The sequence below is a fragment of the Malaclemys terrapin genome, chromosome 1 (genome assembly GCF_027887155.1).
Source record: "Malaclemys terrapin pileata isolate rMalTer1 chromosome 1, rMalTer1.hap1, whole genome shotgun sequence".
Classification (NCBI taxonomy): domain Eukaryota; kingdom Metazoa; phylum Chordata; order Testudines; family Emydidae; genus Malaclemys; species Malaclemys terrapin.
This window is the reverse complement of record NC_071505.1, coordinates 168,882,683-168,907,282: the sequence shown is the minus strand read 5'-3', so window position 1 is coordinate 168,907,282 and position 24,600 is coordinate 168,882,683. Positions and strand designations below refer to the sequence as shown.

At 46.6% G+C, this 24,600-nt stretch overlaps 2 protein-coding genes across 4 annotated transcripts; one reads left to right on the top strand and one right to left on the bottom strand.

Annotated features, from left to right (window-relative positions):
• Window positions 1–7,104: 7,104 nt before the first annotated feature.
• On the bottom strand, window positions 7,105–9,303 carry LOC128847410 (uncharacterized). The gene is made up of 3 exons (XM_054046801.1): window positions 8,985–9,303; window positions 8,353–8,876; window positions 7,105–7,690 (listed from the first exon to the last, which is right to left on the bottom strand). Exons 2-3 carry the CDS (start codon window positions 8,582–8,584, stop codon window positions 7,236–7,238), a joined length of 687 nt encoding a protein of 228 aa, XP_053902776.1. The 5' UTR covers window positions 8,585–8,876; window positions 8,985–9,303; the 3' UTR covers window positions 7,105–7,235.
• Window positions 9,304–9,887: 584 nt separating this feature from the next.
• ACP6 (acid phosphatase 6, lysophosphatidic) lies at window positions 9,888–23,311 on the top strand. Of its 3 annotated transcripts, none has more exons than XM_054046735.1 (10): window positions 9,892–10,594; window positions 16,738–16,866; window positions 16,955–17,085; window positions 17,611–17,690; window positions 18,648–18,735; window positions 20,354–20,486; window positions 21,506–21,606; window positions 22,350–22,445; window positions 22,665–22,830; window positions 23,146–23,311. In XM_054046735.1, the coding sequence occupies exons 1-10, from the start codon at window positions 10,397–10,399 to the stop codon at window positions 23,266–23,268; spliced, it is 1,245 nt and encodes a 414-aa protein (XP_053902710.1). In that variant the 5' UTR covers window positions 9,892–10,396; the 3' UTR covers window positions 23,269–23,311. The 3 variants fall into 3 exon arrangements, with proteins under 3 accessions (XP_053902723.1, XP_053902710.1, XP_053902717.1); XM_054046742.1 differs by lacking the exon at window positions 9,892–10,594 and adding an exon at window positions 12,215–12,475; XM_054046748.1 differs by lacking the exons at window positions 22,350–22,445; window positions 22,665–22,830 and having other exon boundaries at window positions 9,888–10,594.
• Window positions 23,312–24,600: the final 1,289 nt, after the last annotated feature.

Here is a 24,600-nt window from a genome sequence, read left to right as displayed (position 1 = left end):
ATATGTCTACACTACAATAAAAGACCCGTGGCATGGACACTACTGGCCCAGATCAGCTGACTCAGGTTTGCGGGGGCTCGGGCTGTGTTTAGGCTCAGGCTGAAGCCAGGGCTGTGAGATCCCACAAGGGGGGAGGGTCTCAGAGCCTGTACTCCCGCCCAACCCCAAATGTCTATACTGCTATTTTTAGCGCCTCCCCCCCCCCCCCCCGCCTAAGCCCTGCAAGCCTAAATCAGCTGACCCAGGATCTGAGACTCAGGGTATGTCTGCACTACCCGCCGGATTGGCAGGTAGCAATCAATCCAGCGGGAGTCAATGTATCGCGTCTAGTCTAGATGCGATAAATTAGCCCCTGAGCTCTCTCCCGTTGACTTCTGTACTCTACCGCTGCGAGAGGCGCAGGCAGAGTCGACGGGAGCGGCAGCAGTCAACTCTCCGCAGTGAGTCGGTCTAAGTACAACTTAGTACACATAGCTGAAGTTGCGTAACTTGGATCAATCCCCCCCAGTGTAGAGCAGGCCTCAGTTCTAAGGGTTTTTTAATCCCAGAGCCCCAGCCATCTGGATAGCAGAGCTAGCATCTTGAACCACCTCTGTAATTGTCTATAAATCAAAGAGCCCACTGATGGCAGCCATGAATGCTTCCAGCTTAAAACAACCCCATCTACCCAATGGAGTTTAAAATTTGACATCCTGAAAGAGAAAGAACCAAAGGAGGGGAGAAAGAAGGAGAATGGCACAGCGAGCGGGGAAAAGCCTGGGTGGAATGGAGGAGAGAATGGTCACTGGGCCACGGTCACAAAAGGCTCATAGAAATTAATGAGAAATGAATGCGTGTGATTCAGAAATAAAACTCCTTTACAAAAGAAAAGGAGAGGAAAGATTTATTAATAAAGATGCTACATAGCTTCATTATATATTTAAGTTAGTATATATTTACACTGAAATGATATTCAAGAACCTATCTGTAGACTCCATGTTGTGCTGCAAAACACCACTAAACAAGGGGAACTAAATGTTTGAAAGGAGTAAAATTGGAATATGAGAACATTTCACTTCTAGACTGAGAGTTCAAATCCACCTTTGGTCTGTTTCTACCCTGCCTCTCCCCTTCCAGATATGCTTGTGATGCTGGCAGACTAGGTGCCAGCTTATGCCAAGGTCTCCATGTCTCATTTGAACACTGACAAATATACAGCTGGAATCAGTCTGTCCCACCTGTGTGTTAGTATTGTTAAAATAGGCATTAGAAATATAAGAATGTATTTAGACTTTATTGAATGCTTATGAGTTGCTGCATGCATTAATCTCACTTATAACATCTGTGTCCCATATTGTAAGGTGGTATCTGAGCGGTTATATTGTGAGCCTCTGTCACTGTGTAAGTCACCGGGTGGAAGAGAAACACTAATTCATGTGTAAGACCAATCTTCAACAGGTGTTATGCTCTTCCCAATAAGAAAGGTCCATTGATACCAGACGGATATTGCAACTGGAATTTCCCTACATACTCTCAACAAGAGGACAAAAAAAACTTTTGTTGGCCTGTTCTCTCCCCTGTGAAGATGGGTCATGCAAGTGGACTCCTACCATCAGCTGAGTTTGCAGCACAGATCACATGGCAGGAGGATAAAAACCCCAAACAAAAGGAATTTAATATTTTTATGCTGCTTGGACTGGCGGGGGGGGGGGGGGGAGAGAGAATGTTTCTAGGCATATGTGAGAGATCCCCAGCTGCTTAGCTTGGGTTAACCCTGGAGGACATGTAAAGCTTGCTGATTACAGAAACTTTTATTACCTTTTAAAACTTAAGACTGTAACTCATTTGTGTGTGTGCATGTTTACCTGCTTTAACCTTGTAAATAACTCGCTGGTTTCCTTGTTCTATTTAATATATCTTTATATAATTTATGACAGGATTGATTACAAGCACTGTTTTTGGTATGAGATCTAAGGTGCAATTGACCTAGGGTAAGTGACTAGTCCTTTGGAACTGGAAGCAACTGAATATTGCTGTGATTCTTGGTGTACGAAATCATCTATCACAAAGGTATGCTCACCTGGGCAGCAAGACAGACCAGAGTACCCCAGGACGCTGTTTGTGACTCCACATTAAATCTGTTATAGTGCCTGAAGAGTTTACATTTGATAACTGATTGGTGAAATCTAAGTATAGAACTCACAACCAGTTTGGGGTTTGTGCCCTGGTTCTTAACAATCCGCCCTGAGGTTGGTACTCTTGAGTCACAGGAGGTAGCATTACAATGCCCTCCCCATGTTTTTACCAGTTTGTTTAATTAGGGTTTTCTATTATAATAGTTCTATAGCCAGCATAAATATTCAATTAGTTTTCTTTTGTATTCCTATCTGATGATCTCCCATGAGGTGATGAAGCAGGATAGTGCAGCAGACCGCGAGCAGGTAACTGAAACAGGGAAAGCAGGGAAGTGAGGATGGTCAGCAGAGTTCCAGGATGGCGGTTCTGCTGTAAAAGTGTCTCCACAGCATGCCTGGACTGGTCTATAAGGCTATAGAGAAATTTCCCAGGAGGCTCCAGCACTTGGAGATCCCCAAGGCCCCATCAAGGAGTGGTATTGATTATGCTAGAAGGGGACCCAGTGTCCAACAGAACTTAGATACACATCAATTTGGGGGTCCAGGGCATTCCAGTGGACAAGAGTGGATTCAGGAAGCAAAAAAGGAGAGGACATTGGTTGGAGGAGGGAGCTGGATCTCGTTGTCCTCTGTTGCCCATTGTGTTTAAAAGCAGTAAGCTATTGTGTTATATCTTATAGGTTCTCATCTGAGACACCCCAGTGCCAGGAGGGCAGTGCATATGGCAGGCCCAGCATGGAGGCAGCTGGGGCTATCAGAGAATCACAACACGAAATGCTGACAGTAGAGCTTCCAACCCCTTTATCTAAAGAGAGGAAAGACCATTCCCCTGGGTCCTAGCCGTGGTGGTTGGGGTGGATTCATTTTGAGCCACTACTGCCCAGACCACCCTTTTAGGCCCTTCTTCCTTCCTTTCTTCTCCCTGGAGGCTTCTGTCTCCCAGTCAGATGCTAGTGCACAGCACCATTTACAGTCCCTCTCTTAAATGTCCCTGACATTGTATGTCTCTCTCACCAAACCATCTCCTACCAACACCCGCACCCCTCTGCTTTTAAAATATTTTAAAAGCAGAAGACAGAATACACTAGTACTCTCAACTACCTGCTGTTGAGACATTGTTCTTATCGGTGCCACCTTTCAAAATACAGTACCTGCAACAATCTCTCTCACAAATTCCCTTCACCTTATACAGGAAGATCAAACAGTACTTCTAGCTGACCACCCCCTAATCCCTAATTTGGGAGATGTAAAATGTTACCCTTCCAGATAACACAGTGAATGGGCTGTTTTCTCTGCCATGGTCACTTTCTTCATTGCGCTCTCAGCAAGCAGTACAAATCCTTCCAGCACTCACTATAGCCCTCCAGTGGACTGTGAGATTATTTGATTTTATTTATTTATTTTTCAGACAATAAAACTCACTAGACTTCAGCATCTCTCTCTGGATTCCTAACAGATCCTCCATCACATTTCAAGCCTGAGGCCGGGAAAGAGGTATATTTGAACCATTTTTACAAGAACATAAGGAACAGGGCCTACAAAAAGGGTGATATTTGCATGGGAAAGGCTCTGTTGGTTAATACAAAGGCACCTAAAAAACTGCCCACCTGAGGGAGGTACACTGGCAATTTGCCAGGCTGCCCAAAACCAGCATAAAATGGAACAGCTTGCAACCAACTTCATTCATAATATGGACATGTAGATCGTGGAGATGGCAAGTTCCAGCACGCAATACAATCACCCTGTCTAGAGATACAGCATGGCATCTTGAGTTAGCCAGCATCTCAGCTCAGATTAAGGTGTGCTCATATCTTAGACACCAAGGATGAAATCCTGGCTCTGTGAAAATAAACAGGATTTTTGCCATTGACAAATCAATAGGATCATTATATTCCACCACAAATGTGTAGTACAGGCCCTCCAAAAAAAAAATGTAGTGGTCACTAAAATGCATGGAATGGGAGGTACAGTTCTAGACCTGGATGCAGATAGTTTAAGGAGTGGAGAAGTGCCTTGCTACACAATTGGTATCTAGGGATATGTCCAGATGAGCAAAAGAGATCAATATTACCCAACACCAACCTAATTTCTCTCTCTTTTCCTAATTAAGGGCTCATCTGCTTGGGGAAATTAACCAACCCATGTGAAAACTCTTATTTAGGAATAAGAATGTCTACACAGGGGACTATTCTGGAAGAGCTGTTGTGTTTTAAATTCACACCCTACCTTAATCCAAATGAACATTCAAGTGTAGACAAGCCTTTAGACCAGTGGTTCCCAAACTGGGGTACATGAACCCCTGGGGGTTCGCAAAATGTTACAGGGGGTTCTCAGGAAAAAATTCCGAACGGTGGACAGAGCTGTCCCTAGAGACCCCGGGCAGCACGGGGCCAGCAGCCCAGAGCCCCTGGTCTTCCAAGAGCTAAGCAGATCAAAGCAAACACATCTATCACACTGAGGAGATTTCAAAGTAGCAGCCATGTTAGTTTGTATCCGCAAAAAGAACAGGAGTCCTTGTGGCACCTTAGAGACTAACAAATTTATTTGAGCATAAGCTTTCGTGGTGCCACAAGTACTCCAGTTCTTTTTACTGGGAAGATTTAAACTTCAAGACTCCTTATAAGAAATGGAAAGGGAGTTGAATATTTTTTGCTGTTTTTAAAATGAAATAGGCAGCTAGTATTGTTTTTAAAATTATTATGAAGAACAAGTTTAAGCTTTGTTGTAACATGCGTTGTTTGCCTGGACTGCTCAAGACCTGAATGCTTGTGTAGAAAGAACTCTCTGAGTTGGCTTCTTAAATACCTTCCTGCTGTTTCACATCTGATACTCCTTGATGAAACATAGGAGCCTTGTCTTATAACAGGCTTATTCAAAGTGATACAAGCTACGAAAGTGAGATCTTGGAAGAGTGTTGCCATTTTCATAATGTAAAAAAAATACTGTAATGATAATAATTAATAATAGTGTGTAATAAGCATGTCAGAAAAACAAAATGTATATTTCCAAGATCACTGCTTTTATAATTTATACTCAGGTAAAGGAGAAAATCCCTGGAAATATTCGTTTTTAGGAGGGGGTTTGTGAGACTTTAGATTTTAGTGAAAGGGGTTCACATGTTGTTAAAGTTTAGGAACCACTGCTTTAGCCGTAGCATAGGAAGCTGAGGCCTTGGCTACACTTGCAGCTGTACAGCGCTGTGAGTTAAACCTGACTTCGTGCAGCTGAGTAGGGAAAGCGCTGCAGTCTGTCCACACTGACAGCTGCCCAGCGCACTGTCGTGGCCACATTTGCAGCAATTGCAGTGCTATTGGGAGCGGTGCATTATGGGCAGCTAACCCACAGAGCACCTTTTCCTATTCTGGCGCAGTGGGCTGTGGGAAGGGGGCGTAGGTGAGGGGGGATTCTGGGTCCTGTCCCAATGCCCCGTGATGCATCGCTTCGCATCCCGGAAATCCCTTTGTTTCCGTCCACCTTTGGCGCCATCTTTTAACGGTTTCTGTGCAGCGCGATCTGTCTGCGAGAAATGGAGTCCGAACTGCTGAGGCGTATGCTGACAAGTCTCGCCAGCACGTCACGTTTAGCTGTCGAACTATTCCTTAAGATCCAAAGTGACAGTGAGAGTGAGGGTGAGGAGTCCAACGATGGTATCGAGCTGCGTAATGCGTATGACACAAAATTGCTTGTGGCATTCATGGACATGCTCAGCACCGTGGAACGCCGCTTTTGGGCTCGTGAAACAAGCACCGAGTGGTGGGATCACATCGTCATGGAAGTCTGGGATGACGAGCAGTGGCTGTAGAACTTTCGGATGAGAAAAGCCACTTTCATGGGACTGTGTGAGGAGCTAGCCCCCACCCTGCGGCGCAAGGACACGAGATTGAGAGCTGCCCTGCCAGTGGAGAAGCGGGTGGCTATTGCAATCTGGAAGCTGGCAACCCCAGACAGCTACCGGTCGGTCGCAAACCAGTCTGGAGTGTGAAAGTCGACCGTTGGAATCGTGTTGATGCAAGTTTGCAAGGCCATTAATCACATCCTACTCAGAAGAACCGTGACTCTGGGTAACGTGCAGGAAATAGTGGATGGCTTTGCACAAATGGGATTCCCTAACTGTGGAGGGATGATAGATGGGACGCACATTCCTATTCTGGCACCACCCCACCTCGGATCCGAGTACGTTAATCGGAAGGGGTATTTCTCTATGGTTCTCCAGGCACTTGTGGATCACCGTGGGCGTTTCATTGACATTAACACAGGCTGGCCCGGAAAGGTGCATGACACACGCATCTTTTGGAACACTTAGCTATTCAGGAAGATGCCGGCCGGGACTTTTTTCCCAGAGCGGAAGATCACGGTAGGGGAAGTTGAAATGCCCATTGTGATCCTTGGAGATCCTGCTTACCCGTTAATGCCGTGGCTCATGAAACACTACACAGGGAGCCTTGACAGCAGCAAGGAACGGTTCAACTACAGGCTGAGCCGGTGTCAAATGACTGTGGAGAGTGCCTTTGGCCGTTTAAAGGGCCGCTGGCGATCTCTTTATGGGAAGCTGGACTTGGCCAAAAACAACATCCCCGCGGTTATATCCGCGTGCTGTGCCCTCCATAAGATTTGTGAAGGGAAGGGTGAAAGCTTCACTCAGGCATGGACCTCCGAGGTTCAACACCTGGAGGCTGAATTTGCACAGCCAGAGAGCAGGGCTATTACAGGGGCCCAGCGTGGGGCTGCAAGGATTAGGGATGCCTTGAGGGAGCAATTTGAGGCTGAAAACCAGCAGTGATATGTGGTGCCCTGCACGGGAATGAAGTGCAGTAGTTCCAATCTTTAGGAATCAGTGTCTGCTTAGCAGACAAGCAGACTTGCAGTGCCTGTTTATTTCCTGGGCTAAGGAGTCTTTTACTTTATGCAATAATAAAGAATGTTTTCAAAGCCAAAGAATCCATTTATTGAAAAGAAAAAAAAATTATTTATTGAAAAGAAACAAGGGGGTGGAGTGAGGAACAGTACAATCACAGATTCACGTATGTCCTGTCTGGTGCGCTGTGCAGTGAGTGCTGCACTTCAGGGCAGCTATACTGCATGGTGATGGGGGTTGGGTGCAGAGGGTAAGGGTCGTGGTTTTCAGGGCTGGGTGATGAAGATACTGGTGTTGGAGGCAGCGGGTGGTGTGAAGAACACGGAAGTTGGGGAAAGTGGGTTGGAGGTGACAGTGGGGCACAACGGAAAGAGTTTTGGGACAAGAGCTGTGGGGGGGTAGTGTTTGCGTTTGCGGTACTGCTCCTCTTTCTGCATGGCTACCAGCTCCTGGATAGCGTCTGCTTGGCGCTCCAGGATGCTTATGAGCCTATCAGTGCTTTGCTGCCAGTGCGCAGTGCTTTGCCGGCGGTGCGCTGCGTTTTCCTGGCGGATCCTGCTTTCTCTCTCCCTCCAGTCCTGTGCTTTCTCATTCTCTTTAATGGATTGCTGCATCACTTCTTGCAGCATGTCTTCTTTGCTTTTTCGCGGTCTCTTCCTGAGTCTTTGCAGTCTCTGAGCAGGCAATAAGAGGGACGGCTGAGGTCTCAAGGTTGATGCAGCTGTATAAGCAAAATGCAACATTTAACAGAGGCAGCATTGTTTATACCAGACAGAGTAATGATTCCCCCCGCACTTAAGGAGTAGAAAACACACAGGGTCTACACAATAGCATAATTTTCCCGTCTGAAACAGAGCACACATATCCCACGGGAGCCTCAAAATGGTGAGTAATGGGGGCTGATTGTTTCAGGGCTGCACTGTCCTCTGCATTTCTGTGCCTTGGGGAGAGCCAACAGCTTCAGGGGGCACCTACACTGAACACTGTCCCAACATTTTCCACAGGAGTTCATCCTGGACGATATCTCGCTGCTGAGGGTGACCTGGGAAGCAAGGGAGGGTCTTCTACTGCATTGCGGCTTCCGCCCTGGCCCATATGCAGCTTGCCTGTGTGCAGCAATGGTCCCCCCGCCCCTCGCGGCACAGTGGCGCGGACACGTTAGCCTGGCTGGGACAAGGACCATGGTGGCTCTCCCGATAAACCTGCGCAAGCGCATTGCACACGTTCTGGATGAGACATTCGAAGAGATTACCGAGGCCGATTACCGCGATGTGATAAACCACATCAATGCACTATTCTGCATCTAGGCATGCATGCCTAACCCTCCTCTCCCAAAGAGCCTGCACCGAAAAAATTCCTTCCTGAAAAAAAAAAACTGCTTACCGGGAACCTGCTCTTCTGTTTGTCCTCCACCAAGTACCGGCCGCTGCGACTGGCTACCTTCCTCCAGGCTCCAGAAGAGCTCCTGGCTGCATGGCTCCAGGGATTCTGGGGTGTCTCCATCTGGCCCACCATCATCACTCCCGTTTTCCTCCTCCTTCCCCGCCCCACACCGGCTCTGAAGTGTCCATGCTGGTGCTCGGAGTGGAGGTGGGGTTGACCCCAAGTATCGCATCCAGTTCTTTGTAGAATCGGCAGGTCGCGGGGGGAGCACCCGAGTGGCTGTTTGCGTCGCGGGCTTTGCGGTAGGCACTCTGTAGCTCCTTCACTTTAATCCTGCACTGCAGGGCGTCCCGGTCATGGCCCCTTTCCATCATGTCCTTTGATACCTTCCTGAAGGTATCGTAATTCCTATGGCTGGAGCGCAGCTGGGACTGGACAGCTTCCTGCCCCCAAACACTGATGACGTCTAGCAACTCGCCATTGCTCCATGCTGGGGCTCGCTTGGCGCGTGGAGGCATGGTCACCTGGAAAGATTCGCTAATAGCACTCCACACCACGCCGGGCTGAGCAAACAGGAAGGGAATTTTTAAAATTCCCGGGGAATGTAAAGGGTCGGTCACATGGTTGGTTACCTGAGGCCAGGGCAGTAGAGTTTGAACTGATGACCAGAGTGGCTAGAACAGGCATTGTGGGATACTGCCGAATAATTCTGGAGACCATTCACAGCGCATTGGGCGGCCACACTGGTGCCACAGCGCTGCAGCGGCAGTGCTGCACTTGCTATTCCTCTCGGAGAGGTGGAGTACATGCAGTGCTGCAACCAAGGAGATACAGCGCTGCAAATGCCTTGCCAGTGTGGACGGGGAGTGAGTTACAGCGCTGGGGGAGCCTTTACAGCGCTGCAACTCGCAAGTGTAGCCAAGGCCTGAGTCTAGGTATGGCAGTTGGGGATTGGATTTGTCGGGGGCGGGGGGTCCCTGAACATCTTGTGGCACATGGAAGACTGTGGAGGGACCTGTTTGGGGGTGTCGGAGAAGAGGATTGCAGAGACACCTTGGAGGGCGGAAAGGAGGGCGGGGGGGTGTAATCTGTGAGAGGCATGGATGAAAGATCTCTGCAGCTGGGCACGGGGAGCTGCTCACTGTGGACTACGCACGAAGCATCGGCCGCTCTTACCCCTGCTCAGTGAGCTGTGGCATGTCCCAGCCTGACCCCCAAGGCCAGGGCACCCTCAATGCACACGCCTCGCCTCAGCACGTGCCAAGCCCTGCGGGAACTACGAGGAGCCCCGAGCGCAGCACGCGGAACCCCTAACTCCCCGCCCCGAGAGTCCCTCTTCTGCGCATGCGCTATCTTCACAGCGCAGGCCCCGTCGCCCTCCCAACTCACAGGTGAGTGCACCGAACGCTTCCAGGAAGAGGCGTGTCCCACTTCGCCGCGCTGCATCTTGGGAGTTGTCGTCCATCCGCGGTCTCCCAGCAAGGGCATATGCTGGTGGGAAAACTACATTCCCCATAATCCTGTGCGTGGCTCCGCTCTTTCCACTGTCTGGGGTGCTCGAACTGGCCCCAGGTCCGGCTGGGAGGCTCCGGAGTGTGTAGCGGGGACGGGCCCGCTCCTCCCCCCCTTGTGCCCGGAAGAGAGGAGCTGCTGCAACGTGACGCTTTGCATCCCTTCCCTGCTCCTCTGCTCGCCCCGGGCTAGCGGGGGTGGAGCTGGCTTAGCCCTGCACCTCGCTCACAGGTTATGCTAAAGGAAAGTGGGGGGTCAGCAGCCTCCTCCTTTCCCCCCAGCCAGGGTGACCAGACGTCTCCATATTAGGGACTTTGTTTTATGTACAGTTCGCAGCTATCATCACCACCCCCAAAAAGTGTCCTGATTTTTCACACTTGCTGTCTGGTCGCCCTACCCCCAATGTGCCTGTTTATGGTAGCTGAATTTGTGGGCTGAGGTGCAGCCTCCTTCCGCCTCCACCCTTTCCCAGGGCTGGCATTACATAAGCTAATCCACACGCAGCATCTTGTAGGGAGGACAGCTCCTGGGCATGGGTATCTGGGCTCGAGTGAGTGTCTTGGGCACCCTGGCTTTCTGTGTGCAGCAGAAGAGGGTAGCCCTGGCTGAGCTGAGAAGGGACAAAACTCAGTACAGCGGCGATCGCCATCAGCTGGAGCTGAAGTTGGTCCAGGTCATATTTCGGCATGGAGCGCGCACTCCTTTAAGACCTATCCCGAAACCAGAGCAGGTGAGAAGGGGCTACTGGAAACTCCGAATGTAAGGACAGCGTGGCTGATCTGAGGAGCAGAAGAAGCTGCTGTCCCTGTATCTTGGGGGAGGGGGGAGAGTATCTGCAGTGACAGGGTGTGCTAGGGTGACCAGATGTCCCGATTTTATAGGGACAGTCCCAATTTTTGGGTCTTTTTCTTATATAGGCTCCTATTACCCCCCACCCCCGTCCCGATTTTTCACATTTGCTGTCTGGTCACCCTAGGGTGTGCACTAGAGCAGTGGAACAGAACAGTGAAGTGTATTGTTGTTTTAAAAGTTTGACTTCAAGTAAAATCTGAATCTATCTAATTTTTGTTCCTAAACAGTAGTGTCTACTGGCAAGTAGATAAGTACTACTGTGCTAAAGTGTGAATTCTGACTCTTCCTGGTACAGCTGATTCACAGTCCTAGACTCAGCTCTGAACTTCCAGTTTTTGTACCATATTTATAAACAAGTATAGCTGACGACTCTACAATAGTAAAATCTAGATCCTGACAGATCAAGTAGAGTGGCAACATTTCAGATCTAGCATTTGGATCCTTCTGGACCTAACTATATATTGGTTTCCACATTTTACCATTTAATAATACCACTTCTCTTTTATTACTAGATTTTAAAGTAGGTAGTAGTTTTACAAAGGAGGTATCATTATCCCCATTTAACAGATGGAGGAAACTGAGGCACAAGGGGACATAACTTACCTAAGGTCTCCCTGCAGCAGAATTAGGACTAGAAATCAGTTCCCCTAAGCCCCAGTCTATTAGGCTATGTTGGCTCCTTACAAACAACACTTATATTCAGTGCCCTTGCACTAGAAAAGTCCGATTCCCAGTGCATTCTGGTGCAATAAAGCTTGGGGGGAGAGGAAGGAAATCCACTGCTGAATCCACTTAATTTTTATTTTTCTCCCCCAACTCAAAATCATTTACTATGTATAATGACAACTAGTGTTAAAAATAAAATGCTTACTGTCTGTTACAGCTGTCCCCCTACTGCATTCCTTTTCCCCCCTCTCCTTTCTGTTTGTCCTGTGTGGCCGCCCCTCCCGGCCATTGTGCTAACTAAAGTCACAGCCCTATTCATAGGAATGGCTTGTACAGCCTAACTGGAGCCATTGCTCTGCCTAGGGAGGGGGCTTCTTGCTTCTTTGTTTGGTTTAATTAAAAATAATAAAATAAATACTTAATTAATGGAGGTATCCCATCTCCTAGAACTGGAAGGGACCTTGAAAGGTCATTGAGTCCAGCCCCCTGCCTTCACTAGTAGGACCAAGTACTGATTTTGCCCCAGATCCCCAAGTGGCCCCCTCAAGGATTGAACTCACAACCCTGGGTTTAGCAGGCCAGTGCTCAAACCACTGAGCTATCCCTCCCCCCATGGTTCCTTTGTTCAGACCCGGGCTCGGTGTGCGGGGGCGCTGCCCAGAAATGCAAGACCTGAAGTGGCCAACTAATTAAGCATATGAGTCATACCTGTGGCTCAGAACATGCCCAGGCATGCCTATGCTTCCCTGCAGCCTTTCCCTGCCTTCTCTCCTCCCGTGTATCAAGAGGAGCCAATCAAAAGTACTGGTGGGAAACTGCCTGAGTTTGCCTTTAAAGCCGGACATTTTCTGATCAGACCTTGGAGAAGGTCCTTGCTTTGCCACCTGGTCTGATCAGCTATGGGTCTTTGGGGGGGGCCCTCTCCCCGCTCTCGTTTGTTTTTGAGCGTACCCTCGTTTTTAAACTCCCCTCCCACGAACAACAAATTTGTGCCTGGAGATCTCCTGATTATTGTAAGCGAATTGAGTCCTCTCTCCATCCTCCGATGCTACTGCCGTTCCTGTCTCTGTGCTTGCTGCTGTCCTGGGGATTGGTAAGAACTCCCTCTTGCAAACTTCCCCTGTCCTAGCTGCTGGCCTTGTTTCCCCAGCAAACAGACCCAAGCTAACTCCTTGGTCTGTATCTGTAATCTATTTCTTGCTCCGCAGTGCCTTTGCTACTGGAAATAAGCCTGTGTCGCTGCTAGGCTGTGCCTTCCTGGACTGTATCCTGGGCTGCCGGCTTGCAGTCACCCCACTGCTGCAGCCACCACTAGTTAAACCCCCCCCCCCCCCCCCCCCCGGGGCTGTACCCTGGGCACACACCACTCTGCCCTCTGGAACTGCTCCCCCTCCCAATCAAAGAAGCGGCATAGTGTAAGGTGCACCTATTAGAATCAGGTTCTTAGTCTAGATAAGTTGTAATTTCATTTTGCATAGCTGTGGTTAAGTTAGGTTTAAAGAATTGTTTGTATTGCGCTCTGTAAGTTAGGTTTAAAAAAAATTGTTGCATTGTGTTCTGTTATTTGCTAATTTGTGTAGTCTTGGTTAAGTTAGATCATAGATAAGATTTTACTGTCTTCTGTATAATTGTGGTTAAGTCTGTCTTCCCGCTGCCCTAACCTCCCCCCTCCCCCGAGCTTGCCCGAGCTCCCCAGTCACTCGTTTTGCAGTCTCTCTGCTGTTTAAACTTGCAGCCTGTCTGCTCTCTGTGTCTCCCTGAGTTTAAATCTCCCTCCGCAGCACCTCTGCCTTTGGTCTCTGCTCCACCATGTGCTCCTCTTCCCCCATCCCCCAACCTCACTCCTCTACCACTGCCTTTCTCTCTCTCTCTTTTTTAATCCCTTCCCCCATGTGCTCACCCTGCTCCTGCTGCTGCCAAACCTCAATTGTATTACTGAAGTCTAGCATTAAACCCCATTGGTTACCCTTTTTCTCTCTAACACACCTCACATTTTACATTTACACCACTGTGACATATTTTTACCTAGAGTTGGGGTAATTGTTGGTTATTTAACCCATTTTACCGATAACTGTTAGTTGGTTATATGCTGCTGTGACATACCCTTTACATAGAAACTATTAGCTACCTGTTACATTTATACTTCAGTGTTAATTGGTTACCACTGTATTGGACCCCACTATTGAAACCCCCTATCCTATTTACTAAAAGAAACCCCACCCCAATTGTCTACCTTAACAAACCCTGTACCCCTCACTATTAAATTTTCCTTGTTTTTGCATTTTCTTAATAAAGTTTATTTTGCACCCCACCCGTGCAGTAGTTGTCCCCCAAGATCCCCTACCTGCTGACAGGGTCACTTACCAGTACACCATTCTCCCCTACCTTTGTGTACTCTACACTTATTTATGAGGACAAGAGCAGTTATCCTTCAGGGAAGTGGCAGTGTGGTTTAGCAGGAGGAGAGGAGATGGTGAACAGGATGGGTTTGACAAAGTGAAGACATGGCAGCCCTTTGTCTCAGGGAGCCTGGTGGTTCTGGCATCCAACACTGGGAAATGATGCTGCCCTGTGATGGGGCTTCTGGCCTAGACTCCGGGGGTTTTTGTTTTGGGCGTCTCATTAAATCGTTCCTAAAGCCTAAACACTCCAAAAGACCAAAGTGCCTTTGAAGGGTAACGTGTCTTTTTGAAAGGTTGGCCTGCCCTTTGGTCATTGTGCTGAGAACACCTGCAATTCCTAGGTAAAGGCTTTGGACCTAAGAATCTAATGACACTGAGCCTCCCAAACATAATCAGTGCCCTGTTTCAGAGACATTTGTACTTGTAGGGATTTAGACTCGGTGCATCTTCCAACTCCTGGATGTGGTATCTGGATCCTATCAGAACCTGTCCATTTTTGCCCCTGAATCGTAGATTTTTACCGTCTATGTAGACAATAAATGCAGCTGGTAAGGTGGAAGAAGAGGGAGCATCTTGTCTAGTGTTGGTCAGATCATATTTGATGTTAGTGTGTTCAGTGCAACTGTGCATATGAGTGTTTGGTTCCAACTGTGACCTAGATTGCTATCAAATTTGTGGCTTTGGTAGATACATTAGCCAGGGATGGTGTAATGGCTGTCTTTAAAACGGGGATGAGAGAGATCTCTGATTCAAATTGACTTGTACACAAATCCAAGCAGGATAAAGGGAGTCAGAATTGTTAGGATACCATTTTGGAAAAAATAACAATATTGGATAAAATAGTAATTAATTAAAGTTAGATGCAGTTAACAATACCATAAAGCCTTGCTCATTTGGCGTGACAACAGGGAGTCCCATTACCAAGTGCTGATTTTTTTTAATTAGCAAGTGAACAGAATAACAAAGCTATTTCATTATAGTGTTCTCTATTCATTTATTGTGTCAGCTGTAGTTTAATTTTAATTATTTATACAATATGGTGTAGTAGTAAACATACTCTCTAATAATGTGCAAAAGTAATGAAGTCTTGGCAATATGAAACCTCGCTACAGGAGTCTGCTGTGAAATCTTTGCTGAGAAGAGGGTTCACACCATTTATTTAAATATGGGAATTAGGAAGTTGCAGTTTAGCAAGGTTCTAATGTATTAATTTAAAACGTAGTTAATATTGAGTGCACAGACATGTTCTATTGACATCAGTGTGGGTGCATAGCTGAGGGCAGAACTGGATCTTCTGTTACTGTATAAGTACACATAATTATGATAACTAGTTTAACTACAGGGAAATATTATAAATTCACTTTTGTGTACTGAGAAGCTGCTGATGTCCTATCCCTTAGCCACACTTACTATCTGATATAAAATAGAGTTTGGCATCTGAGACTTTCAAAAAGATGTCTGTCACACTTTAACTCAAATAGCGTCATGTGCAGAGATCCAATTTTTTTTTAAATGGAGATATCCCATCTCCTAGAACTGGAAGGGACCTTGAAAAGTCATCAAGTCCAGCCCCCTGCCTTCACTAGCAGGACTAAGTACTGATTTTGCCCCAGATCCCTAAGTGGCCTCCTCAAGGATTGAGCTCACAACCCCAGGTTTAGCAGGCCAATACTCAAACCACTGAGCTATCCCTCCCCCCTATAATGTCACATTTTCTCCAAACATATGTAACTACACATTGTTACTGTAGACGATGCATATCTGTTTAAGTGCACAAAGCCACTTTAAATTACAGTATCAGGGGGTAGCCGTGTTAGTCTGTATCTACAAAAACAACAAGGAGTCTGGTGGCACTTTAAAGACTAACAGATTTATTTGGGCATAAGCTTTCGTGGGTAAAAACCTCACTTCTTCAGATTTAAATTACAGTGTTTGCCAAATACCAGCTAGATCCAATTTTTTGCTGCCCTTTTGAACCAAGATCTATCAGGGTCCATGCCTTCTTTGTATTGGTACAATGGGTATTGGCTTCGGTTTTCTATTGTAGGGGGTACAAATTTAGGGCTTGAAATAAAAAATGGCTAGATCTAGGGTAACGACTTGGGTTTTTTAGGCCATTTTTGTCTACATGCATCTGGTTTTTCAGGAGCGTTGTCACTAGAGTGTACCTTTAAATAGGGTAACCAGGATAAGACACTGGGATTTGGGAACAAAAATTAGCTAGATCCAGCTTTTACCTACTGAATTGCTGGCTGTTGCGCTGAATACAATAGAGGGAATGTAATGTTTGTAAGAAATCTGGCTGGGGGAGCCTACAGATTCAAAAGTACAAGCTCCCCCTCTGGCGTCCTATCCATTAGTTGCCAGTACAACAACAGCCTGCCACTGAAGTGGCAAAACCGTTTCTACTTGCCGCTTTAACCAAGTGCTCGACTCCCAGTACTCAGACAGAGAGAGCTGTTTCAGGGCAATGAGCACTTGCTATGCAGGCTGCTCCAGTAAGCAGGCACTACACTGCCCCACTTACCTGAGCATCATTGTGACTGACCCAGCTTTTCAGGGCTCTTGAATCTGAGAGGATTAGCTCTACAATTTAGCTCAAGGAGAAATTCAGTGTGCTGTTAGTAGCAGGTGTGATCGCCTGTTATTTCTTCAGCTGTTAGAGGGGTATGGCGGTCTCAGTGCTGGAGGTTCTCAGGAGCAATAGAGAGGTCATGTTGCATGTCTCAATAATGGAGGGTCTCAGATGTCGTAGCACTGTATGTTCCAAGATGCTGTGTTATATAACGGGAGACGATGGAGTCATGTACTATATATTACTTGACGCTGTCTCATTATCACAGAGGCAGCACAGTGTATTCCCCCATGCCTTGGTGTAGCCCAGAGTAGTTCTGATGTGATTGGAAGATGATTATTTTCTAATGAAGCATTTCTCTCATGTTTTTTGCATCAGGTGGAGTGGCATCCAACTCTGTTAGAAGTCCCTGCTCAAACCCAGTTTGATTACACAGTAACTGACCTCTCTGGTGGGCCAAAACCTCACTCCCCTTATGAAGATCAATACAAAAAGACCACACTGAAGGTGAGAGACTCTTTCCCCTTGATCAGGTTCCCCTTGCGAGACTCGTATCTTTCCATGCACCGAATGTGACTGCTGTTTGTCTCCCCAGGGTGGTGTCGTTGCTGGGCAGCTGACAGCAGTGGGGATGCAGCAGATGTTTGAACTGGGGGAAAGGCTGAGGAGAAGCTATGTGGAGAAGATCAACTTTCTATCTCCGGTGTTCAAACCTTCCGAGGTCTTGTGAGTTTCTGAAAATTCCTGCATGCGTCCCCCTGCAGCCCTCACTCTTACTTCTTGGATGAAGGCTGACTGACATGCTCCTCCCCCAGTGTCTCTCACTGCAGGCCTCTGACTCCTCCCACATAGCCAGTACAACTTGGTACCAGGAGTCACTAGTGCATAGGTTCTCAAATGGGGGAGGGGGGTCACGAGCTGTCAGCCTCTACCCCCAAACCCTGCTTCACATCCAGTATTTATAATAGTGGTAAATATTAAAAAAAAATGTTTTTAATTTAGGGTGTGTGTGTATGTGCACTCAGAGGCTTGCTGTGTGAAAGGGGTCACCAGTACAAAAATTTGAGACACTAGTGCCTTCGATGTCCGAGTTGCCATTTCAGTGATGCTAATATTAACAGTGAGTATCTGGAGCTGCTGATTTGTGGGGAGATCAAGGTCCCATGTCCAACAGATTGTTCTTGGATGTGGCCTTGTTTACAGGAGGAAGACAGTGTCACTCTGTTTCACAAGCTGCCTTCTCTCTTTCAGCGTCCGTTCCACTAATATTGTTCGCAATCTGGAGTCCACACGGTGTCTGCTGGCTGGGCTGTTCCAACAGCATAAAGAAGGTATGGGGGGGGGGGTCGTTTCTGACTCTGCTTCCGCCCCAATCTACCTTAGGTACACTCTCCTCTCTCACATCCCAACTGCTCTGGTCCCCAGATTGCTGTCTCCCCCCCACCCTCCCATCTAGGATCTCCTGCCTAGTGCATGAGTTGTCAGTTTGCCTTTTGCTCTGTCTCTTCCTTGGCTTCATGTTGATGCCCATCCTTGATCCCTTGCCCCTGCAAGCTCAGCTTGACTGAGTAGGGCAGCATTTACCAGTGTCAGAAACAGGCAATGAGAAATGAAGAGTAGGCCACAATACATAGTCAGGTCTGAAATGTCTCTTGAGAGAACCTGGAGCATGCTGCCCGTAAGAGTCCTGAGCCCTGTTAAAAGTCTGACCATCCAGAAACACCTTCACCTGCACCCTGAAGCTCACCAATGTGAGACTAATGTTACAGGGAGCAGGCCCTAGAAATATGACTGTCTTGAGAGCATCTCATTTGCTCTTGGTCCCTGGGCTTGAATGTCTTGGCAGCAGCAAAGTGACCTACCAGATCATAACACTCTTGATGGGTTACAGGGAGGGATATATTTTGTGGCACACAAAACTCAGCAGTGGGAAATGCCGCCGCCCCCCCCCCCCCGCTCAGTTAAGATTCCTACAGCAATAAACTCTTTAGGGCAGAGATTGCCATTTATGAAATGTATGCCCACAGCCGTGCACAATGAGGCTCCAATCTGAATGGTCTCTAGATGGTACCACAATGTAAATATTGATTAACAAAAAGAGAATTGGCAGAGCCTTGGAAGGACATGAAAACAAAAGTGAGACCTTGTACAAGGAAACTGACTTTAAGGGGAGACGGTCTTGCACAAAGGCCCAGTTCTGTATTCCTGTATTGGTGAAAGCAGATCTAGTATAAGGCAAGCCCAGCTGTGCTAGGGATAACAGAAGCCTCCTCTTGTCCCTTCCACAGGACCCATTACTATTGTCACTGATGAAGCAAGCACTGAAATCCTCTACCCCAATTACCAGAACTGCCAGCGCCTGAAGCATTTGAGCAGGTAATCCCCAGTCACATCTCTTCTTCTGAGGTCCCTATCATGGCACATCACTGCTAATAACTGAAAGCACCATGTTTTCCTCATTCACTGAATTCTTCCTATTGCAATGGCTGTACTCCTGGTCTCTGTGCAGTTGCATAAAGTATTTCCCCTATGTGGGAAAAAATATTTAATAGATCTTGAAAGATCAGTTTAATCTAATCACTACAAACACTTCTGCACCAATCATACTTGTATGGTTATAGCACAAGCATCACTACACGGCAGAGTTAAGGTTGCTTGGGAGCCTTAACTCGGCAGTTCCATTCTTTAATGTGTTTGGATTTATTTTAAATTTAACCTTAACTCTGAATGTCCAGGGTGTGTAGTGTTTTGGGATCATTACAACATCTGTGTAATATTTATACCCTTAACTGATTGGAGTTAAGGCTGAGCACCTGTAAGTTTTTATCTGAGAATTTAAAATATTTCTTATAAAAATCTACATGAAAAGAACAGTAAGGTTGCAAAATCAGGCACTCAAGTTAATAAATACCAGATTTAAGGTTGCCAGTGCTATCTAACGCTGTCCCCTTTGCACATATGTACTGCGCTTGTCTTGGATTACATGACACACTTTTGTCCACATCCCAGTAGAGACTCTCAGAATTCTCTCACACAAAGAGGCAACCTTAATTTTGGTGTATGAAAACTGAATGCTTGGCTTTGCAATGTAGGGTGTATTTTGATGGGGTAAGCAGTGGACAGGCAAGCTGGCTGACTGCTGCAGGCATCTCAGTGAGGACTGAGAACATGCACACTGCAGCTAGGACATTCACACCACTAAGGAGCAAGCACTGAACAATTGCATATGTGTAAAATTTTTGGGAGGATTGCCAAATAGGGATGGGTTTGTGAGGGGTTAGAACTGTTAAAAAGAAAAGTCTGACTGTTTCTTTCAACATTGATAAAGCTGTCTTTCCCCCCCAATTTAATTCTGGGAAAAGGCTGAAGAGTTTTTGCTGAAACACCCCCCTCCCCCATCCCCATTCAGACTGAGGCAAAGATCCAGCATGGACATTTACAGCCCAATTGGGTGAAGTTTGGCAAAGTTTAAAAAGAATTGAAAAGAGGGGCTAAAGGCCAAGTTAACTAATGGCATCACTCTGCATTGCCCCTATAACAAATACAACAACTGTAGGCATCAGTCCAGGGTTTTTTCACTGCTCATTCTTTTTGAGGCAAGCTTGGCAAAGTAGTGCTCCCTGGCGGTACAGGTGGGCTGAGTTCCACTGACACTGACTATTAATTGCTATGTAATCATTGCTGAGAGTGTCCTTTTCTTTGGAAATGCTTGTGTCTCATTTAGATTTCCTCCTTGGAATTAACATCTCCTCCCCAGGTTAGAGTCCTAATGACAAATCTAAAATCTTGGCATCAGCTCAGACAGAGAATCTGTCACTTCTAGTGTCAGCATTCCAAAGGCTGGGACACCATCCAGCACTGAGCGGTTTCTATTCTCTTCCCTCGCACTCCTGGAAGACAGCCCTACCCAACGAGCAGGGAGGTTCTCTTGCGGCTATCTTGTTGCTCTTGCCAGCGTGCCTGAGGATCTAAAAAGCCTCCTCTTTCTTGACAGGGGTAAAATGGAAAGTGTCTTGTTGCAGCCAGGCATCTCTGATGATCTGAAAATGATTCGAGAGGAGATGGGGATCGACAGTGATAAGTCTGTGGATTTTTTTCTTCTACTCGACAACATCTTTGCTGAGCTGGTGAGGTTGGACATAATTGCAGCAATGTCAGGCCCCTATCCTGCAAGCTGATCCACAGAGGTAGACCCCTGCGCATGTGCAGAGCCCCCTAAAGTCAGTGGCATTCCAGAGGCATCTGCCCGTGCAGCCCAGTTGGCTGGATGCGACTCTTCGAAAGTAGCAGCCTGAGGAAGATTGTCTTAATATGAAGCAAGGTTCAAAGCACCCTCTTCTCTAACCAACAAGAGTTGGCGGCATGCGGTTTATATAATAAACATTTATTTAAATGGCAAGTTCTCGTCCACCCCTGACATAAGTTATTCAAGAAACATTTTTCTTCCTTCACTCAGCTTACAAATCTCAGTAAATAATTCAAATATTGAGCTATATATTTGCAAAGTTTTTTCCTACTATTATTTACCTAGCTCTGATCAGCATGCCAAGAACTGGGCCTACAGGCAGGCGGCATTTCCACCGGGCTCCTACCACAGTACACATGATCCAAATTTACTGCCTTCCTGAGGTTTGCCTTTATTGTTAACTGACACAAACTTTGACCTGTCCTTCCTCTTGAGTTTGGCTGGTTCCAGGGCTTTTTCTTGCAGGATTCTGTCTTTGCTCAAATTTCCCTGTCTCAAAGAGAGAGGTTCAAAATCCTTTTTATATCCCTATTCTACATTGGAACTAATAGGATTCAGCTGGTCTGGCCGTCAGGAGAATAGCTCTGTATCTCCATCATAGGTGTTAAGAGCACGTTTAGTGCTCTTTATGTGCATGAAAGCTTAAGGGGAAATATATAAACCTTGCCGTTGGTATAAGGGCCAGCTCCTTATATTAAACGTGCCCCCCCTCCCCCCCAAAAAAAACCCTGCAACACCCATCACAAGTTAGTTTCCTACAGTAAGTGCAGACCTGTGGAGTGTGCATATTGTGAGACTTAGCCCATGAACACCTGTATGTAGGTGTGAGTGTGTATGTGTCATCGGTACCTGCTTTTGGGTGGCTGCATGCTGGCTCTTATGTTCCACATGTTCTTTCAGGTACATGACTTGCCCAGCTGCCCCGTGCTGAAGAACTTCCTGAAAACGATTGAGCGTCGATCCATCGACTCAATGATTTACATCCTGGAACATAATTCAAGGTGATGTCTCATATCTCCAGCCCCCGGCGTGAAGGACAGTTCTGTACTTCACTAGGTTGAAGGGGGAAGCGGGGAGACTGGGGCTGGATGAGCAAAGAATCCCTTTTGCAGGATGTCATTCCAGACTCGTGGAATCTGATTTCCACCAGGCAGAGAATTATCCCAGTGGTGCATCACCTGTCACGCACAGCAGGGCTGCAAAGAGAGTGGTTGATACTAGTGGGAAGAGCACCTTCTAGGCCTGCAGCACATGACTTGCAGAACATATCAGCTGATATGCACAGCTGAGCAACTGTTTCACAATTGTTCGTAAAAGGTGATAGGAGGCTAACTTATTGCCAAAGGAAACAATATTTTTTCCTTTAAAAAAAAAACAAAAAAAACAGCCCCCAGCTGCAATGCCCAGCAGATCTTCTCTGGTGATGGGAAGAACAGGAGTACTTGTGGCACCTTAGAGACTATGAACGCTTTCCCTTTTATTAGGGCTGTGGTTCTCAACATGTTGGCCCTGCATTAAAACAAAAATGTTTCAGGGATTCTCCCGTTCCTTCAAGCCATACAGAAGTGGAGGGTATAGTCATGACACCAGTACAGGTCACAACCCCTAGGTTGTGCGTATCCATATATCAGAGCAAACAAAACGTGGAAGTGAAATAAGGGACAGATCAAGCGTTCTCCAACTTTTTCTTTTGTGTGGACCACAGTTTTTTGTTCAGGCTAATTTCCAATTCCATCTGTTCTAGAGAGGTTCTCCAGATGTGTGTTGGTCCTCTTCTCTATGCAGTACATGAGAATATAATGAAAGCAATGGATCCATCATCTCCTGCTACGGAGGCCAGGTACAGGACAATATAATTGTCTGTCTCTCTAGCTACCAGCAGTGACTGGCTGCACATGTAAAGAGCCAATTCACATAGACATTGTGTGTATGAGTAAAGGAACAGCTGTGTATGTAACTATTATCTGAGTTTTAAAAGCTAATCCATCATTAGCAAAGGCATGTGGGTGGTAGCTAGATATCCAGAGAAATAAATGCAAAATCTCTTCCCCTCCCCCAGAAAGCTCATTCTCTATGCTGCTCATGACGTTACCCTCATCCCTCTGTTGATGGCACTGGGGATCTTTGATCACAAGTGGCCACCCTATGCCGCAGATGTGACAGTGGAACTGTATCAGCATCAACAATCCAAAGAATGGTTTGTACATCTGTCTTACCATGGAGAGGTAAGGACTCAGTGGTGGCTCTGCTATGCAGTTGGCTAGATAGAGGTCTTGCAGCAGACTTCCAGCACACTAAATTATGGAATGAGACAGATTTTGATTGCACTGTTAGAGGGAACATGATAAAATACTCAGCCACAAGATAGGTAGGCAGGAGCCTAATTATCTTTCTGGCCTGGCCACTGATTCAGTGGGACCTTTTGGCAAAGTTCTTTAACCTCTGCCTCAACTTCACCTGTTTGACATCATACAAAAGGGGTTTTGGCAACATAAGAATTTATTTATTAAATGAGTGTGAACTTGATTGTCCCCCTACAGGAACAATTGGTGAGAGGATGCAGAGCAGGTCTCTGCCCGCTGGAGGAATTTCTAAATGCTCTATCACACTATGCTGTAAGTCCAGAGGAGTACAGCATCCTTTGCTCGCAGATGGACAAGTAATTCATAAGTAGAATTTAAATAAAACTCAGTTTCCTGCCTACAACCTTTGGTGTTTGAATTCTTTCCTCCCTCTCTTCATCCAACAAGTCACTCTGAAGGTGACTAGACTCGTTCATGCCAGATGCAGGATTCTGCTGGTCTGGTATGCACTGCTGCTAACTCGTGCATTTGCAGCAAGGAGGTAGTGTGTGTAATACAGAATAACAACCTCACATCTGGGTAGTGCATCTGCCAGTATGAACTACTGTCTGAATACATAGGCAGTTGGAGATTGTCTCTCACTATGAAGGTGGCTGAAGATAGCTAAGGAGGACGGAAGGTTTGGCCTGACCTGCTGCTGTGGACATGAAGGGGGAGCAATATTTTCCCTTCTAATAGCAAAATGCTGGAGTATGTCAGATAATCTGCAGCCTGCTTCTAGAGATGACACTCTCCATGGTGCCTCCATTGGTGTTTATGTTGAAAGCAATATAGATTGCCTCTTTTCCTTATGCTCACCATGATAGCCATGCTCTGCACAGAAGCTATCTTCCCTTCCTTATCTCACCTTAGTACAAACATGCTGCTTGGGACTTATGTACTCTAGTCCATTGATAGTTTATACAGTCCATGCAGACCTGTCCCATTTCCAAGGCAGTAAAGACACTACTGAAACCCCTTCCTACCATCACGCTACATATGGAAATTTGCTTTGCGCATACAACTACACCAAGCCAAGATTAAGTATGGGAACGTACACACAACGAACTCCTAGGTGAATTTGACTTCTGAATTTGACAGGGAAGTTTAGTGAACTACTCTAGCCTATGTTTGCAGCTTTCACAAGGTGGGAAGGATCATGGCAGCTTGTACTCGTGAGAGCACTCTAGGAATACACCAGTTACTGTAACAGTGCTGCGGATTTAAGTGGCAACACTCTTCCTCTCTGACCTCACTACCCTAGGAGAGTAGTAAGGAGCACTGCATTACCAGAGATGCCATGTTTTAGTATGTAAAACTCAGGCCCTTCATCATTTATAGCCATTAAGGCTCCCATGGTTGTTATGCAATAGCCTTCCTATCCTAGCACATCTGGTTATTTACATGCAGTTTTCCTAGACAGCCCATACAGTGTCACTGTGTAATATCCCTTTCCCACCTAAAGAGAAGCACTAAATATTGTAGTGCTGCTGTAATTAATTGCTGGATACATGACTGGAGGTACTAGGGTAATTCCTGTCTGAGAAACATGGGCTTGACTTTCCTTTGATATGTCATTCAAATGCACAATGGGAGGAATGATTTGAATACATGTATACATCACCAAGTTCTAAACTAACTGCAATCAGTAGC

What these genes read in the sequence shown, in the direction of transcription:
- LOC128847410 (XM_054046801.1), bottom strand. Translation starts at nt 8,584, where the DNA reads ATGCGATACTTGGGGTCAACCCCACCTCCACTCCGAGCACCAGCATGG. An exon ending in AACAGAAGAGCAGGTTCCCG is followed by an intron (nt 7,691 to 8,352) that starts GTAAGCAGTTTT and finishes TTGCTTATACAG; the next exon opens with CTGCATCAACCTTGAGACCT.
- ACP6 (XM_054046735.1), top strand. Translation starts at nt 10,397, where the DNA reads ATGGGTATCTGGGCTCGAGTGAGTGTCTTGGGCACCCTGGCTTTCTGT. An exon ending in CTATCCCGAAACCAGAGCAG is followed by an intron (nt 10,595 to 16,737) that starts GTGAGAAGGGGC and finishes TTTTTGCATCAG; the next exon opens with GTGGAGTGGCATCCAACTCT. An exon ending in TTCAAACCTTCCGAGGTCTT is followed by an intron (nt 17,086 to 17,610) that starts GTGAGTTTCTGA and finishes TCTCTCTTTCAG; the next exon opens with CGTCCGTTCCACTAATATTG.